This window comes from Condylura cristata, unplaced genomic scaffold (assembly GCF_000260355.1).
Source record: "Condylura cristata isolate star-nosed mole 26May11 unplaced genomic scaffold, ConCri1.0 scaffold00013, whole genome shotgun sequence".
In the NCBI taxonomy this organism is placed as follows: domain Eukaryota; kingdom Metazoa; phylum Chordata; class Mammalia; order Eulipotyphla; family Talpidae; genus Condylura; species Condylura cristata.
The window spans coordinates 4,928,088-4,945,486 of NW_004567114.1; the positions used below are offsets into that span (position 1 = coordinate 4,928,088).

Below are 17,399 nucleotides of genomic sequence, written 5' to 3' on the forward strand. Positions count from 1 at the left end.
TGAGCATGCACTGAGCTGAGTGTCTACAACACCGCAGCTGAGCATGCACTGAGCTGAGTGTATAAAACACAAAGCTGAGCAACAGAATCAAATAAGCAACTGTACACCAGTATGGATGAACCTTTAACATATTATGCAGACTCTACAAGTGAGTGACAAAAGAGTACCCCATATATGACGGTCCACATTTATGCCATATTCTACCACAGGAATAACCCATTCACAGCAAGAAGAAAAAAACACCTGAGGACAAGTATTCCTGAGCATGAAGTAGGCATTGACAAGGCATCTTTGGGGGATGACCAAAATGTTCTCTATTTTAGTTAAGACGGGAGTTAAGGTTATAGTTATATGCCCTTGTCAAAAGTCATCAAATTGTTTAATAGCTATACTTTTCCTTGTAAAAATCATGCTTCAAAATATTTTTAAAAATCACAAATAGGCCCTCCCTGGTGGCGCAGCGGGTTAAAGCACAGCACTGAGAATCTAAAGCCGCTTCCTCATGAGTTCAATTCCCGCCTGTCCCGGAGGTGACCACATGGCGGGCAGACCTCTCCTGACCCGCCCACTGCTCCCCTCAGCAGTGTGCTTCCTCGATCTGCCTGTTCTGTTCCCCACTCTGTCTCTAGTGAAGCCTCTCACCGCCCCTGAGCCTCTGGCCTGTACCCCAGTTCTGTATGCACAAATAAATAAATCTTTAAAAAAAAAAATCACAAATAATTCGGGTCCAAAAAAATTAACTCATAAGGGATCAAATATATTCCTTGTCAAAAAGAAAGTAACAAAACGAAAACCTTTGGACAACTCTAATTTCAACGGGCTATGGTCTGGAGGGGAACAGGAGGAAGAGGAGGCGTCCATGGTCACTTGGCCACACAGCAGGTGCCGTTACCTCTTCGACTTAACATATGATCTTCAAATGTATCAAAGAATTTTGAAAGGGGCCATTACCCTGGTGGCAAGCAAAATGATGGATAACATACTGAAAACACATGCAAAAAAAAAAAAGTAGCTAAAAGCAATCTTTAAACTGACTGGGCCACCTGAAGAAAGTTTGGTCAAAAGGAATCTTGTCAACCTTTACTAATTTCAACATTAATTACTTATTAAAACAGGAAGGAAGAAAACTGGAAGCACAGAAAGATGTTTAGAAGCAAATACAAGATAAAGTAAAACAGAATTTCATTACATTAGCACACTATTATAAAATACTGAAAGCAATCCATCCCTTATAAACACACTGAAATAAAAAGGAGTTGACTATTCCACACTTGACTCACTCCCCCGAATACCAGTGCCTCTCTAACTCAAGAGAGAAAAGGACTTTTGAACTCGACTTTAAAACTATAAAGCAACTTTTGAGTCTCATTAAGTAACATTTATGAAATATTATAAAAAATGTAATACCTGTAGCTTAGTTCATTCTCGCAATGAAAAAGAATGTTTTACAAAATAAATACTACATAAACTCAAAAAAAGAGATAATAAGCTGAAATATTTTCTTACCACTTTCACAACACAGGGTGCATCACTGCCAACCGATTTTGAAGAATTCTTGTCAGCTGTTGGAAAAAGTAATGTGTGACATCAGAAGTAAGAGGCAGCAACATCATAAATAGCCAGTTTCTAACCTTCATCACTATTTTGGTCTGAACAGCTATAGCCTCCTTGAAGAATAAATTTCAGTTCCCAAGTATGTGTTTCAGAATACTTGGCAGTAAAGTTCATCATTTTAAGACCTTTTGTTTTAACATGTCTAAAACTGGATTGTAGCTTATAATTGACAACACCTGCAATACAATCATCACTTAAGAATAGAAAACTCAGCGTTAAGGAATTCTGTAACTCAAAAGTACACACAGCCTCTGATAAGCTGCTAATGTACAGTGTGACGATCCCAGGAAATGATAACTGATACTCATTTGTTAAATTTAACCAGGGAATCCTTGTGAGAAGAACTGTCAGGAAGGTTAAGAAAGAAAGGAACTACTATTCCCAAAAACATTAGTGTGAGGGAATGAGACTCGAGATCAACCATTCAGGCGGCTGGCACCAGAACTTTGAACTGCCATCCAGAATAACAAATGGGGCTGTTGCCCTACAGTACTGAATAGGGTTGTCCATACTCATTAAATAAATATTTTTACCGAGTACCTACTATGTGACAATTTCTAGGCAATGGAGTTAGCAGTGAACAGGAGATGATACCTGCTCTTATGAAGCTACCATTTTGGAGGCAGGAACGAGCAACATTTAAAATGCAGAGTACACTGGATGGTGGCATTAGCTGGACAGGAGATGTTAGTTAGGCAGGAAAGGCAGGCAGGCAGCGGCAGGGTGAAGGAGAATGTTCTGATGGTCACCCTGGCTGCTCTGAAGGCAGTGAGGGAGTAAGCAAGTCATGTGAGCGCGGGGAGGACACTGCAGGCGAGCACACTGAGACGAGAGGCCTAGTGTGAGAAAGCAAAGAGGCCACAGCACCTGGCAAGTGCCTGAGGGGGGAACTAACAGGCGCAGGTGGAAGAAGTCACACACCAACCTGAGGGGATGAAGTGGTGCTGACAGGTGAGGCCAAGACAAGCCAAGACGGGCCAGTGGGAGGTTCTGAGAAGAGTATGGCAAGATCAATTTTTATTTTTAAATAATTGTGAGGGCTGCTTGTGGAGAATAGAGCAATGCAGGCAAGAGAAGCAGGGACATCAATTAAGCTTTTGCCACAAGCAAGACAGTGGTGGTTAGAAGCAGAACAGAGGTCGACAGTGTTCAGAGTGGAAACAGCCTCAAAGATGAGCGGACGGCTGATGACATGGAGATTCCAGGCAAGAAGGGGCAGGAGGGAAGGATGAATCCAGGCTTTGGCCTGAACAACTAGAAAAAGGATACTGTACTGACTAAGATAGAAAAACACTGAAGGAGGGGCTGGTGGCTTGGGGTACCCCACCCCACGTTTGAGATGTTTACTAAACACCCAAGTCCAGGAGCTATGTGGGCAGGTGATGCACATGTCTAGAGTGCAGAGCAATCTGAGTGTCCAAACTGGAGAAACAAGTTTGAGAGTTGTCAACTAATATGCCAGTTGTTTAAAGCCATGCGCCAGGAAGAGACCCCCACCCCCACACCCCAGGGAAAGACTACAGTCAGAGGAAATAAGGGGGGGGTGGGAGGAGATCAAGCTCTAAGGCATTTTCCACCAGAAGGGGAAGAGGTGAAAAGGGATGGCAAAGGAAATTGAAAACTACCCATGATCCAGGAAGGAGCAGTATTTTGAAAGGGTTGAAGCTAAAATCCAGATTTGCCAGACTAAAGAAGAAACTCTGAATCATAAAAATGCCTAAAAATGGCAGATGAAGGGGTCGAGCTTTCTTTTTTTTTTTTAAAGATGTATTCATTTATTCATACAGAACTGGGGTACAGGCCAGAGATGCGGAGGGTGAGCAGCTTCACCATAGACAGAGTGGGGAGCAGAACAGGCAGATCAACAAAGTACACTGCTGAGGGGAGCAGCGGGCGGGTCAAGAGAGGTCTGCCGCGCTATGTGGTCACCTTCAGGGCGGGGATCGAACTCATGCGGAACTTAATAATAAACACCAGGTTAATTTTTAATAATAGTTTATTTTTACATCATTTTTGCCTTTTTCCATCTCAGTTGTGATCCCCATGGGCTTCCCATCAACAACTCACCCACGTGCCAGCACCATAGTCCAGTGCACTTCCCTCCCCACCCCCCCTTTTTGATCCCATTCCCCACTCCACACCCGCAAAATGTCTGTGGTATATAACTGTTCATTATTTGTTGTTATTATTTTCTCCCCTGGTCCTTTATACTCGTGCTGTGAATGAAACCATCCGGTATTTTTCCTTTTCTTTCTGGCTTATTTCACTAAGCATGATCTTTTCTAGCCCCATCCATGGTGTCCCAAAAAGCATGTTTTTTTGGTTTTGTTTTGTTTTTGTTTTTTGCTGAGTAATATTCCATTGTATATATGGACCACATCTTATTTAATCTAGTCATCTACTTTTGGGCATTTGGGTGGTTTCCATGTCTTTCCAATTGTAAATAAAGCTGCAATAAACATGGAGGTGCAGGTGTCATTTAGAATCAGTGTTTTTGTGTTTTTTGGGTAGGTACCTAGTTGTGGGATTGCTGGGTCATATGGAAGCTCCATTTTCAGCAGTCTGAGAAACCTCCAACCAGTTTTCCACAGTGGTTGTATTAGTTTGCATTCCCACCAGCAGTGTAGGAGAGTTCCTTTTTCTCCACATCCTCACCAACATTTGTTGTTGCTAGATGTTTGAAGATGTGCCATTCTCACTGGGGTGAGGTGGTATCTCATTGTGGTTTTAATTTGCATCTCCCTTATTACGAGTGATGGTGAACATTTTTTCAATGCTTGTTGGCCATCTTCATTTTCTCTTTGGAGAAGTGTCTTTTTAGCTCTTCTGCCCATTTTTTTTGATGGGGTGTTTATTTTTGTTGAGTTTCATCAGTTCTTTGTATATCTTTGTAATCAATCCTTTATCACTAGTTTTGTGTGAGAACATTTTTTCCCAGTCAGTGGGATATCTGTTATTTTGTAATGTCTCTTTTGCTGTACAGAAGCTCTTTAGCTTGATGTAGTCCCACCTATTTATCCTTTCGTTCACTATTGTTGCATTGGGCGCTATATCTTCAAAGATGTTACTGAAGTATATGTCTTGTAGTGTTTCACCCATCTTTGCTTCCAGGTATTTTATGGTTTCCATTCTTATGTCTAGGTCTTTAATCCACTTTGAGTTGGCTTTTGTCCATGGTACAAGGTAGTGATGCAGTTTCATTTTTTTGCATGTAGCTTCCAGTTTTCCCAGCACCATTTGTTGAATAAATTTTCTTTGTTCCATTGTCTTTCTTCGATCCTGTCAAAAATTAGCTGCCCATAAACCTCTGGGTTTATATGTGGGTTTTCTATTCGAATCCCCTAGTCTGTATGTCTGTTCTTGGCCAGTACCACACAGTTTTGATTATTGTGGCTTTGTAGTATAGCTTGAAGTTTGGGGTTTTGATGCCTCTGTTCTCTTTTCTTTTTAGTCATGAGCATTTTGGCTATTCAAGGTCTTTTGTGGTTCCAGGTGAACTTCATCAATATTTGTTCTATTTCTTTGAAGGATGTCATTGAGACTTTTATTGGGATAGCGTTAAATCTATGTATCACTTTTGGTAGGATGGCCATCCATGAGCAAGGAATGTCTTTCCATTTCTTGTCTTCTTGTATTTCTTTTAACAGTGTTTTTTTTGTTTTTTTTGGTATAGATTTTTTACTTCTTTTGTTAGGTTGACTCCCAGGTATTTGAATCTTTTTGCTTTAATTGAAAAGGGGATTTTTTTTTTAAATTTCTGCTTCTTCTGATTGGTTATTTGTGTATAAGAAGGCCTCTGATTTTTATGTGCTGATTTTATATCCTGCTAGCTTACTAAACTGGCTGATTGTTTTGATTAGTTTCTCTACGGAGATTTTAGGGTTTTCCATGTAAATTAACCTATCATTTGCAAATAAAGACAGTTTTACTTCTTCTTTTCCTATTTGGATTCCTTCTATATCTTTTTCCTTACTTCTCTGGCTAGAACTTCCAATGTTATGTTGAAGAGCAATGGCAATAATGGACACCTTTGTCTTGTTCCTGATCTCAAAGGAAAGGTTTTCAGCTTTTCTGCGTTGAGGATAATACTGGCTGTGGGTTTGTCATATATGGCTTTTATCATGTTGAGGTATGTTCCTGCTATTCCATGGATTTCAAGGGCCTTAAATATAAATGGATGTTGAACTTTGTCAAATGCCTTCTCCGCATCTACTGATATGACTATGTGGTTTTTATTTTTCTGTCAGTTGATGTGGTGGATTACATTAATTAATTTTTCTGATGCTGAACCATCCTTGTGCTCCTGGGATAAAACCTACTTGGTCATGGTATATTATTCTTTTAATGCACTGTTGGATTCTGTTAGCTAAGACTTTGTTGAGGATTTTTGCATCAGTGTTCATTAGGGAGATTGGTCTGAAGTTTTGTGTGTGTGTGCGTGTTTTCTCTGTTAGGTTTTGGTATCAGTGTGATTTTGGCTTCAGATTAAATATTTGGTAGTTTTCCTTCCTTTTCAATTTTTTGGATGAGTCTGTGTAGACTAGGCACGTTCTTTTCTGAACGTTCGGTAAAATTCATTTGTAAATCCATCTGGTCCTGGGCTTTTATTTCTGGTAAGGGTTTTGATTACTACTTCAATTTCCCTGCTTATAATTGGCCTGTTTAGTTGTTCTATTTCTTCTTCATCTAGCTTTGGGTGGCTGTAGAGTTGTAGGAATTTGTCCATTTTTGCTAAATTGTCGAACTTGTTTGCATATAGCTGTTCATAGTATTCTCTGATTATTCTTTTGATTTCTGCTGGATCTGTTGTGATTTCTCCTCTTTCATTTATGATCCTGTTTATTTGTGCTTTCTCTTGTTTTTGCTTTGTAAGCTTGGTTAGTGGTCTATCTTGTTTATTTTTTCGAAGAACCAACTTTTGGTTTCATTGATTTTTTGGATTGTTTTCTGCTGGCTTTGGGTTATTTTGTTGTTCTTTTTCCATTTCTTTAAGATGGGAGAGTAGGTTGTTTCTTTGAGTTATTTCTTGTTTAAGACCAGATTATTTTAAGTAAGAATTTAGGATCAAAGAAATATATACTAAAATGAAGATAATAACCCACTACTACTATTACTACTACTATTATGTAAGTCACAGCATGGGGAGAGAGAAATTCAATAAATATATACTGCAAAATATGCCAGGCACTAGGACTACAGTAAGTACTGGCCGTTGTCAAGAAACACATATTTATTGTAGAGAGAAAGGTAGTTGCAATGTAACTTAATAGTTTGATGAAAGGATTAGCACATGGGAACTATAACATGCAGTATCTGTCCTACACTGCTTTGGAAAAACGAAACAAGAATCACTTACAAATACCAGGAGGCATGATGGGTGAAGCACAGGTTTTTGGGGAGATAAAAGGGAGAAGATAAAAGTCACATGGCTATTTGCCAGACTACAGAAGAGTCTTGCATGTCCTTCTCAAAAGTCTGGCACATTATGCCACAGGCGCTGGAGAAGCAAATGAACAGGAAGGCAAATGAACTGCCGGCTGGGTCCGCCGTCAACGGAGGGCAAGAGAAGACCTACTGTCAGTGAGGAACCAGACAAGAACATCTGCATCAGGAGCAGCAGGGCTGGATGGAAATGAATGGCTCTGAGAAGGCATGCAGGTAAAGCACAGGACTGGGGGGGGAGGGGGCAGGAGATGAGTGAAAGAATCCTGGAGATGCTTTCCCAGTGTCTGGCCCAGGGGGTCCTCATTTACAGACCTCTCCTGAGGATGAGACAACCAAGGCTGCAAACTGTAGACTGCCTGTGCGGCCCCTACGCAGGGTGCCTGTAGGTTATGTGAGCTAGACAAGATACGGAAATCAGCAATAAAGAGAAGAAACAGGAAAGCAGTTGTGAGACTCAGAAAGTAAGGATGAAAAATGAAAAGTGGAGAACACAGAACCATCTGCAAAGATGACCAAGCATCTCTAAAGAGGGAGGAAGCAAACGAGGGATATCAGTATGCTGCAGCAGGAGACGACAGAAACAACTGTCAGGAGAAGGAAAAGCAAACCAGTCGAGGACTAAAATTAAAAAAAAAAAAAAAACAAAGAAAATTCAAAACAACTTTTGAATTCATTAGCAGCAATTGCTGGTGGCCTTGACAATGGCTGTCCTGGGGTACCACGGGCACAGAGCTAAACTGGCAGCAACAATGTTAAGGCAAGTCCTTCCTCCAGAGTGAGCGATCGTGGCTTACAGAGCACAGTTTTATTACAGAAATCTGTCCAACTACCGGCTACTAAAAATACTATTAGATGGTACTTTCTAATCACAAGTACATGTACAAGCGAAACAGCTTACACACAAGTAAAGCCAGTTCCCAATTTGCCAGACTCTGAAAGCGGTGAAGGGAAGATGAAGACACTGCCGGCAGTCGCCCCCACCCTCGTGGCGCCGAGAGCGCACCCGGTGCGGACAGCACAGCAGCTGGCCTCTGACCACAGGCGAGAGCTGCACCTGGGCCGGCACAGGCACTAACGTCCGTTTAGCAGGGTTTTCATATTAAATCGATATCCTGGTTCACTGGATGGGGATGGTCCCAAGAAAAACTGAAGAATCAACTGCTCTTTCCCAAAGATACCAAGACTCAGAGGAGTCATATTTACAAAATATAGTACAGCTCTGGTTCCCGCATGATGCTAATTTCTGCTATCACATTAGTATTCTGAGTAAGATGTCACTTGAAAGAAGAAGAGTTCCACTACCAGAATAAAATTTTATAAACTGCCATGGTAGAAATTAATTAAATAAAGATTAGAAGTGAAATAAGAACACAGAATAAAAAAGTCAGAGAGAAGCATTAAAAGCAAACATGAAATGCACTGTATCACAACAATATACCTGGTGAAGTAGTTTTAGAAACAACCAAATATTTTTTAAATAAACAAAATCTTAGTGCTCCATAACAGATGCTTCCAAATTTTAAAGTATGTTAATTAACAGGACATGTAATCAGGTCCAATATGCGCATTCATTCCCCTAACTGCACTGTAATGATTATCAGGGTCGTGCAGAAGGGAGAGGGGGCCACACCTGCTAAAGCACTGAAAATAGACATCTAAGATAAACCAAACTAGAGGGAAGAAATCCTAGTGGAGTGGAGGTGGGAAAAGACGTGCACGAGGATATCCCCAAACCCTGAAGCCACAGTGCTCACTAAGGACACAATTCAGCACAATCCTTCTGCGACTGTGATCGAGGCCACAGTCTTCTTGTGCTCTCCTGAGATGTTACTTCTGCCTAATATCCCCATGCCGAGTTGTGTGCAGCTTACTAGGAACATCTGTGAAAGTTCATCATGAGAACCTATTTTGGAAGAAGGCATATCAATGTTCAGGTTGACAAGTGAGCCACTCACCAAGATAAATGCAGCCGAAGCCACCCTGGCCGACGGGCAGTCCTAGCTTCCACTCCTTTTTCGTCATGTCAGTCATCACCTCTCCAGCTGCAAACTGTTCTGCAAGATGTCTCTTTGCAGGGCCCTGTCTTCTTCCACCTTGAGCTGCTTTTACACGAGGCATTTTCACTATAAAACAAAGCCATACTCAGAATTATGATCCTAGACATGTTCACTAAGGAAAGTTTCTGTGCAACAAAGATGCTGTGCAGATTACAGCTAACTTCAAAACTCAAACAAGGGATATGTACTAAGTCTGATACTGTGTCAAATCCTATTTGGTTATTTCCACTTTCAAAACAATAAATGAAATGATCTATGAACTACTGTCGAGAAAACTTGATTGTGAGTTCCAATGACATAACACCATCTATGACTAAAAATACTACATAACCTCCATTAAAAACTGTTCTATGATGCCAAGTAATTTCTTGCCACTTCACAGTAATGCAATAAAGGGTTTATAAAGGTCAATACTGATAGGATAAGGATAGAGTACAGACAGGAAACATAAGACACACACACACAGGGGTTAAAGGGAAAGGGCAGATGCCTCACAGGGGCCCCTGTTCACCTTCCCAACTCTGTGGAGACATCATCACCCCTATTTTTCAGACGAGGAAAAGAAGGTTCAGCAAAGTGAAGTGGCTTGCACAAAGGCATATACTGCAAAGGGGAAGAATGTGCAGAATACCTGGCCTCACCCACATACAAAAGTCACTGGAATGACAGCAGCCTTCAGGGGAATGACAGGAAGAGACCTGGGCTGCTTAGTCGTGGGGTTCACAGCAAAGGCAAAGCAGGTGACCTCTGTATTCCCATACCTCCCTTCTCACCAGCTGTCCTTTGGATGAAGCTCAAAATTCATTTTTATCACTAAAACATTTAATGAATGATTAATCATAATTTTACTTAAAAAGAAACTGGACTAGAATCAAAAGACCTCAAGTCCAGTTCAGGTATGACAGCAGTTAATTGAGTGGTCTTAGTGAAATCACTTCTCTCTGGACTTTCTTTAAATGTCCTCAGACACTGTGTGTGTGTGCGTGTGTGTGTGTGTGTATGTGTGTGTCTGTGTGAGTGTGTATGAGAGAGAGAGAGAGATCAGGCTCTCTTGGTGCGAAAGCCATTTAGCTGAAGAAAAAAAAAAGTTAAAACAAATACTTTCTTGGAATCTGTAGTTCCTTAAAATATTTTACAGATAAACGGGAGTTGCACAATCGATCACTGCGCAAGTAAGTGAAAGAAGCCCATGAAGACACGCAACAGGCATCACCCAAGCAGTTGGGCACTGAGCCTAGATACTCGCTATGCATACATACTACACTAAATCAGCACTGCTGGTTCCCAGCAAATACTCACCTACGACCACTCTACATATATAAACTCCATATTTACAAACGGTAATTAAACTTCATTTTTTCCTGCAGAATACAGATGTACCTCCAATGCTTGGAGCCTCACAAGTTAAACAAAGTAAATGGGTGCACTGGCTAGTTCTTCCTATCAATCATCTTAGCTTTTTTTTTTTTAAGCTTTTCTGCATTTTCTCTGCCTTTTTATTTTATTTTATTTTATTTTATTTTAAAGTTTTTATTTATTTATACAGAACTGGGGTACAGGCCAGAGATGCGGGAGGGTGAGAGGATTCACCAGGAACAGAGTGGGGAGCAGAACAGGCAGATCGACGAAGTACACTGCTGAGGGAAGTAGTGGGTAGGTCAGGAGAGGTCTGCCTCGCTATGTGGTCACTTCAGGGCAGGCGGGAATCGAACTCATGCGGAAGTGGCTTAAGCTTCTCAGTGCAGTGCTTTAACCCACTGCGCCACCAGGGAGGGCCTCATCTTAAGTCTTTAATCACAAAATTTTGCTAAATGGAATTTTAGTGTCAGCCCCAACAGCTCAGACTAAAAACAACCAAAAAGGGTGACTTTTACAACGACAGTAGTAGATTCGTGAAACATCATTTTCTGTTAAAAGGTTCCTTGGAAAATGAATGACTCCACTTCTGGAGCTGGAAACATACAAGATGAACTTGGAACACCATGCTATTCTAGACACAAGCTGTCAAAGCCCTGGAGTTACTTACATGAGCAATGTCTACGGAGCCAGCCTGGGAGATGTTCCCACTGACCAAAGGTGGGCAATGTAAGTCAACCGAGAGGATCATGAAAACAGAACAGAAAAGATAAAGGGGTAAGTAAAGAGCTCCTAACAGTATGAAAACAAGGTGCTTGCCTCTGGAGCCCAGTAGGCAATCACACTACTCCGTATGTCAGGAGCAAAAGCATTTCCCAAACTGTACAAAAAACAGGGACTGGAACCGATAGCAGCAGGTTTATCCAAAATAGTGCCAATCGGGAAACCCACCAGCCCATCCATTGGAAACGGTAAAATGGATGACCCTCCTCTGCTGGCAAAGCAGCCAGGTAAGAGCACAACATGTGTGGCCCCAGGTAAATGAGGAGCAGTGGGCCACAAACTAGCCCATGGGGCCCGTCAGACAACAGAGACCACAGGGGAGGAACAAGGCAAGAGTCGCGGCATCCGGGGCTCTGGTAATATTCTAGATCCCAGTCCTGGGGACATTAAAGTTCACTTCCCAATAATGAATCAAGTAGTACACTCAGGAATTATTTCAGGTTTCATTTATATAAAGTTAACACTGAAAATAATACAAATCCTAAGTGTGCACAGTCAGGTCATACAAGTAACTGCACCAGGAAAGTTTAAGTTGAAAGAGTATTAATTTGTAAAGGCCGACTGACATTAGGTGTCAGATGCTAAAGAACCCGGGGCAAGGCCAAGGGCGGCACTCAGAGCTCTTCCAGGGTGCTGGCAGCATTCTCCCAGCAGCTGCAGCCTGAGCGTATTCACAGGGCCCCACCCAGGGTCTGGGAGAGGCAAGCAGCTGCCTATTACGCAGCTAGGGAAAGTCATGGAGAGCAGGGGCAGCAGCCCCCTTAGAGAGGACAGACACACTGCCAACAGCAACAGGAACCTTGCAGGACCCCTCCCTGGTGCTCTACTAACAAAACCCACCATGTGCCGCCTCTAGCTCAAGTGTGACAATCAGAGCCAAGAAAGGAGAACCTGGAGTTGAGAAGCAATGAGCTGATAGTGGGCTCAAGGCATCCGCAGCCTGTGAATGTTGACGTGTGTGTATACACCTGTGCAGCCAGCACCTGCATGGAGACACAGAATGTGCTCATCTGCCAGCGAAGCTCGCCTCTGCTCTTCCAAACAAACGCTGGCCAATGTGGCCCTCATGCGCGCCAGTTGTTCTGCAGAACATTGTGCTGCCAGCTCAGCAGAGACCTCATCTCAGACCAGACAGCGGGGTCCTCCTCAACATATCCAGAACCCCTTCTTGACTTTTACTCCATTTGACTCTCACTCATATGGGGTTCTGGGTTACAGAAAACCCAGTTTCAGAGAATATGAAACTAACTCCTTGCTCCTTTTACAGTGGTATCTGAAAAGAAAGGCGACTCATTTAACACCAGAAGTCCCTGCTCAAGACTGCTAAAAAAACATAACCACTGTCTAAAGAACTTAAAATACGATTGGAATGAAACAATCTCTTTTGTATATTACAGGTTTTTTCCTAGTAATGATACTGACACCTGCATCAAAGTTTCTATCAAAGAATATACTGGAGCTCACAAATCTTGACCAAATTAAGTCCTTCCACATCATTTCTGTCTATTTGGAGGAATGCAAATCCACAGTTACAGAAAACAACCCAACAGAGAGCTTTCAAAGAAAAAGTTTACCAGCACATAATCCATTTTCTATAATCTGACCGCCTCTCCTCCAGCTTCATTAACGAAATGCAGATGCAGTGAACAGCCCATCAAGATGCAAATCAACACTGCCCTTTGCTAAAATCACTCTCCGGTATAGTCCAGATTAGCATATTCACCAAAATTTAATTGTAAACAGAGTAATTATGGTACTAAAGTTATTAAATACACAAAGCAAGCTTGGAACTATACATATTCAAATAGAATTTCAGTGGCAGATCAACTTTTATATCTGAAACAATACCCTAATTAATACTCAGCTCTGATAATAAAATGGTCCTCTGTTTTTCAGATAACATTCCAAAAAAAGTTCTGCTATGAATATTAAAATAAAGTTTTGTGAATAGATTTTTAAAATTTCAATAGCTATATTTATCGCAATATGGTACTGTATTTAGACAACTGGCATTTTTTAAGTCCTAGATTCAAATGTGGAGGTTTTTTTTTTTTTCATCTCACGCTGAAGAGGAAAAAAAAACCTTGAATGAATCAAACAATGCCTCTTACCCTTAATGAGCTGCATGAGTTCATCATCCCAAACTGGGAAATTACAAGGCTGCAATAGTGCCTGATACACACCAGGTCACTGTTAACTCCTTCCCAAAACAGGTATACACACAAGACCCTTTAAGGGAGCAATGCATTTTTATGAAATTTTCTTTCCAGTCATCAGCTTCTCTGGCACGTTTTTAACGGCACAGGACACGCTGCCTCAGAATAGTGAACATGCGTTACCGCCACGCAGGGCCCGCGTCTCCGGGGTCGCCGCGCGTGGAAGCTGCAAGTGGCCTGCCCTTGCCACCAGGACGGAGCCTTGAGCATGCCCCGAGATCAGCTTCCTCGGGGAGACATGACTCTGTGGTGTGAGCACTGCTCTTACCTCTCCTGCACGTGATGGATGTTCCCAGACATGCCTGAGTGTATAAGCTCCCTGGGCAAGGACTGTCTTGGTAGAAATTCAGTTAAGTGTAGAATTAATTAGCAAAAAGGAGATGTTCTCCTCTCTACCTGAGTCTAGAACTTTATGCTTCATCTATGTCCCCAACAGCAGTGGCTACCACCAGCCCTTAACCAGCACTATAAATGTAACATCTTCCACTTCCTAACATAATTCTCAACAGATGAACTCATCTCCTCGTTTAGAGAGAAAAAAGCCCAGAAGCTCCAGGTGGGAGTGCTCCCCTCTCGCCAAATCCAAGCCCAGGCCCATCTGTACCCAGCTTGGCACCCGGTGCTCTCCCTTCCCATCATCACTGAGGGAAAGTGCTTCCCAACAGGCGTCAGGACCTTGGCCTTGTAACCTGTCCCCTCCAAATCCTCAGGAAGCAAACCTGAAAACCTCTCATCTATTCAGAGATCCCCTCACCTTGGCCTCCCATCGTTTTATATATACTCATGGCTCACCCATTATAAACCAGTTTCTTAACTCCCTCCACCCATCCGTCAGCCTACCTGGTTCCTTTCAGCACCAAAGGTCTCCCTCAACGCCTGTGCTCACTAACACAACTGGTCTGCACACTCTCGCACACGGCCTTCCCCACTGGACTCCGCCTGCTGGGCCCGCTCTGTCTTGCTCAGGTCACTAACTCCAAGACATCCCAGCCTCCTCTGCTGCTCAGCAGCACTGCTACTTCCTCCCAGTTAGTCTCTTGTTTGCCATCACAACACTATACTACTCTGGTTCTCCTGTGCTGAACAGGACACCCCAGCCAGCCTAGCTGGAAGACAGAACAGCTCTTTCTCTCAAGGGACCCACTGCCTTTTTGATGAGCACTCACCCGGGAGTGTATCACGTTAAAAAGGCCACCTACACATCTGTGCTCACATCACAGCACAAATCTTAGGATAAACTATGTAAAAGAAAATATGCGGGGCCCTCCCTGGTGGCGCAGCAGGTTAAAGCACAGCACCAAGAAGCTAAAGCCACTTCCGCATGAGTTCGATCCCCGCCTGCCCCGGAGGTGATCCACATGGCACGGCAGACCTCTCCTGACCCGCCCGCTGCTCCCCTCAGCAGTGTACTTCGTCGACCTGCCTGTTCTGCTCCCCACGCTATCTCTAGTGAAGCCTCTCACCGCCCCTGAACCTCTGGCCTGTACCCCAGTACTGTATGTGCAAATAAATAAATCTTTAAAAAAAAAAAGAAAAGAAAATATGCCAGTAAATAACTAAGAACCTGAAAATTAATATGGAGAGATGTACACTAAGAATCTAGTTGACTGATCTGTTTATTGAGCCCTAAGAGCTCAAGAAAAGCCTTTGTAGCCTTGACGTTACCCACACCCACAAGTTCTCAGCAGCTTGTCACAGAATGCAAAAGGAGGTGGAAGGAACCAGAGTCCAAGGACAGATGACAGGAGGGACTGAGCGCGGCGTAGTGTCCATGTCCCCTACTCCCCCCCACAGTGACTTCTGCTCAGCCTTAAAAAAGGAAGGAAATCCTGGCACCTGCTGACACAGGTGAACCTTGTGCTAAGTGAGTAAGCCAGTCACAAAAGACAAACGCGGTCTAATTTTCCTTATATGAGGCATCTCCTGTGGTTCAATTCAAACGGAAAGCAGAATGGCTGTCAGGCGGAGCTGAGGGGTGTTTAATGGGCACAGTCTCAAATCTGCAAGATGAAGAGAGTTCTTGGAGAGTGGTGACATGACGATGACATGCCAACCAGGTGACATGCTGCGACATAGTGCACTGTACCCTAGAAAATGCCTAAAATGGTAAAGTTTATGTTGTGTTTTTTTTTTTTTGCCCACAATTTAAAGAGAAAACGAGTTTATAGCTGTAGTAAGCACAACATGTTACTACAACTACAAACGCGACCAAGACACGAGCTGCATGAAGACAACCCGGCGCGCCCGCCTGCCCGCAGGGCTCCCCGAGTGGACTGTCAGGCCGCTCCCGGCGCAGCCCACACCGGCCAGGCACGCGGCCCAGCGGCGCCCATGGCGGGCTGAGTACACAGCACCTGACTGCGGGCAGTCACCGCAGGGTCCCCAACATTCCTCACAACCCGCCATGTGCCCTGCGAGCCCCTTTCTAGGTTCCAGACAGTTGCTACCTCAAAGGAACAAAAATGTCCTGTTCATTTGACACAATCCAGGAGAAAGAAACAAAAATAAAAACAAACACGAGGGATAAACTAGCCAGTATTTTAGAAGCTGCAGGAGCGATGTTTTTCTAAAAAAATGTAGTGGTGGTCAAGGGGGGCCAAGGATGGGCGTGCAAGGGCTGCAGGGGGCAGCACCATCCTGTGAGTGGTCCTGTGAGCCTCAGAGGCCGCACCCGAGCACACACGAAGGCCGAAGGCTGTGAGAAGCCGCGGGGTCTGGGAAGCGGAAGGGCAGAGACAGACTCCCAGGAGAGCGAGGCTGGGGGGACGCGTGGGGAAGCAGGGGGAGACCTCAGCACTGTGGAGCATCGGCCAAAGAAAGACCCACTGGGCAGCCGGCCGCCACCCCAAAGGGGGTCCCGCTGCCACAAGGTGTGGGAACAGGCGCTCTATCCAAGCTCCACAAAGCTCCGATCAAAGCCAAAACCACACCGATCCTGGCGTGGAGACTGCCGCTGCCCTACTTCTCTCAGTTCCCTACTCCACGCTCAAACTCCATCCCGCCACAGCCAAGCACGGAAGTGCCACATAAATCCCAAAACCAAACTGCATCCACTGCACCTTGTCACTGGCCACCCCGAGGGCTGGTGGTGGGTCGAGTTCCATTCCTAAGGCTCAGGCTAGGCTGGCCCCACTCCCCCTCTACCTTAAGTGTAAGTGGCTGTTACCAGAGCGAATGGCTAGCAATTCTGTGAAAGGAAATATGAAAACTTTTACCAAGCTGCACCCCCTTTTTAATTTAAAACAAAGCTTCATCCCGTGGAAGTCCACATTACTCCCACGTACGGCACCGGCTTCGCGCACTCGCCTGCTCAGCACATCTTCACCGAGCACGGATGAGGCAGGAGCCGTTCCAGAAGACAGGGTCACAGCAGCCAGGCAGACAAAAATCCCTGCCCTGCTTGAGCTTGTTTTTAAATTTAGAAGATTGTTTTTAAGTCAAACAAGTCCTATGGGCACAAAGAAAAAACATGAAAGCAGGGAAAGGGTGAGGATATGGGGGTGAAATGTCAACGCTGGCCAAATAAAGCCCCGCAAGAAGATGACATTGAGACAAAGACCTGGAAGCGAAGCAAGGGAGAGTGGCCGCACCGAGGGCCCAGCACACCCTCGTTCCAGAACAGCCAGGTGCTGGGGCGCTGGACAAGAACCCTGGAGAAGCTGGCTAGCGTCAGCGATGTAAGGGGTGGGGTGCCGGGTCACCTCTGCACACAGAGCACTCCCAAGGGGAGGACAGGATGAGGTCTTTTAACTAAGTCTCAGCAAGCTAAGAGAGCTTGGGAAGGATCAGAGCAGAAGTGGGGTGCTGGGCTTAACATTTTAAAAGGGTCACTCTGTATAATGGACCAGGCGAGAAAATAACAAAAATAATGAACAACCATAGACCAGAGACATTCTGTGGGGGTGGAGTGGGGAATGGGACCAAAAAC

General features: G+C 44.0%; 1 protein-coding gene across 4 annotated transcripts in view; it reads right to left on the minus strand.

Annotated features, from left to right (window-relative positions):
* VRK1 (vaccinia related kinase 1) overlaps positions 1–17,399 on the minus strand; it is a 73,263-nt gene that overhangs the window by 37,903 nt on the left and 17,961 nt on the right. For 2 of the 4 annotated variants that reach the window (XM_012724337.1, XM_012724335.1), the window contains exons 2-4: positions 11,143–11,182; positions 9,015–9,182; positions 1,507–1,562 (exon numbers count right to left, since the gene is read on the minus strand). In XM_012724337.1, coding sequence (XP_012579791.1) covers positions 1,507–1,562; positions 9,015–9,177 — 219 coding nt within the window. In that variant the 5' untranslated portion in view covers positions 9,178–9,182; positions 11,143–11,182. The remainder of the gene's footprint in view (positions 1–1,506; positions 1,563–9,014; positions 9,183–11,142; positions 11,183–17,399) is intronic. The other 2 variants (XM_012724334.1, XM_012724336.1) reach the window with 1 other exon arrangement.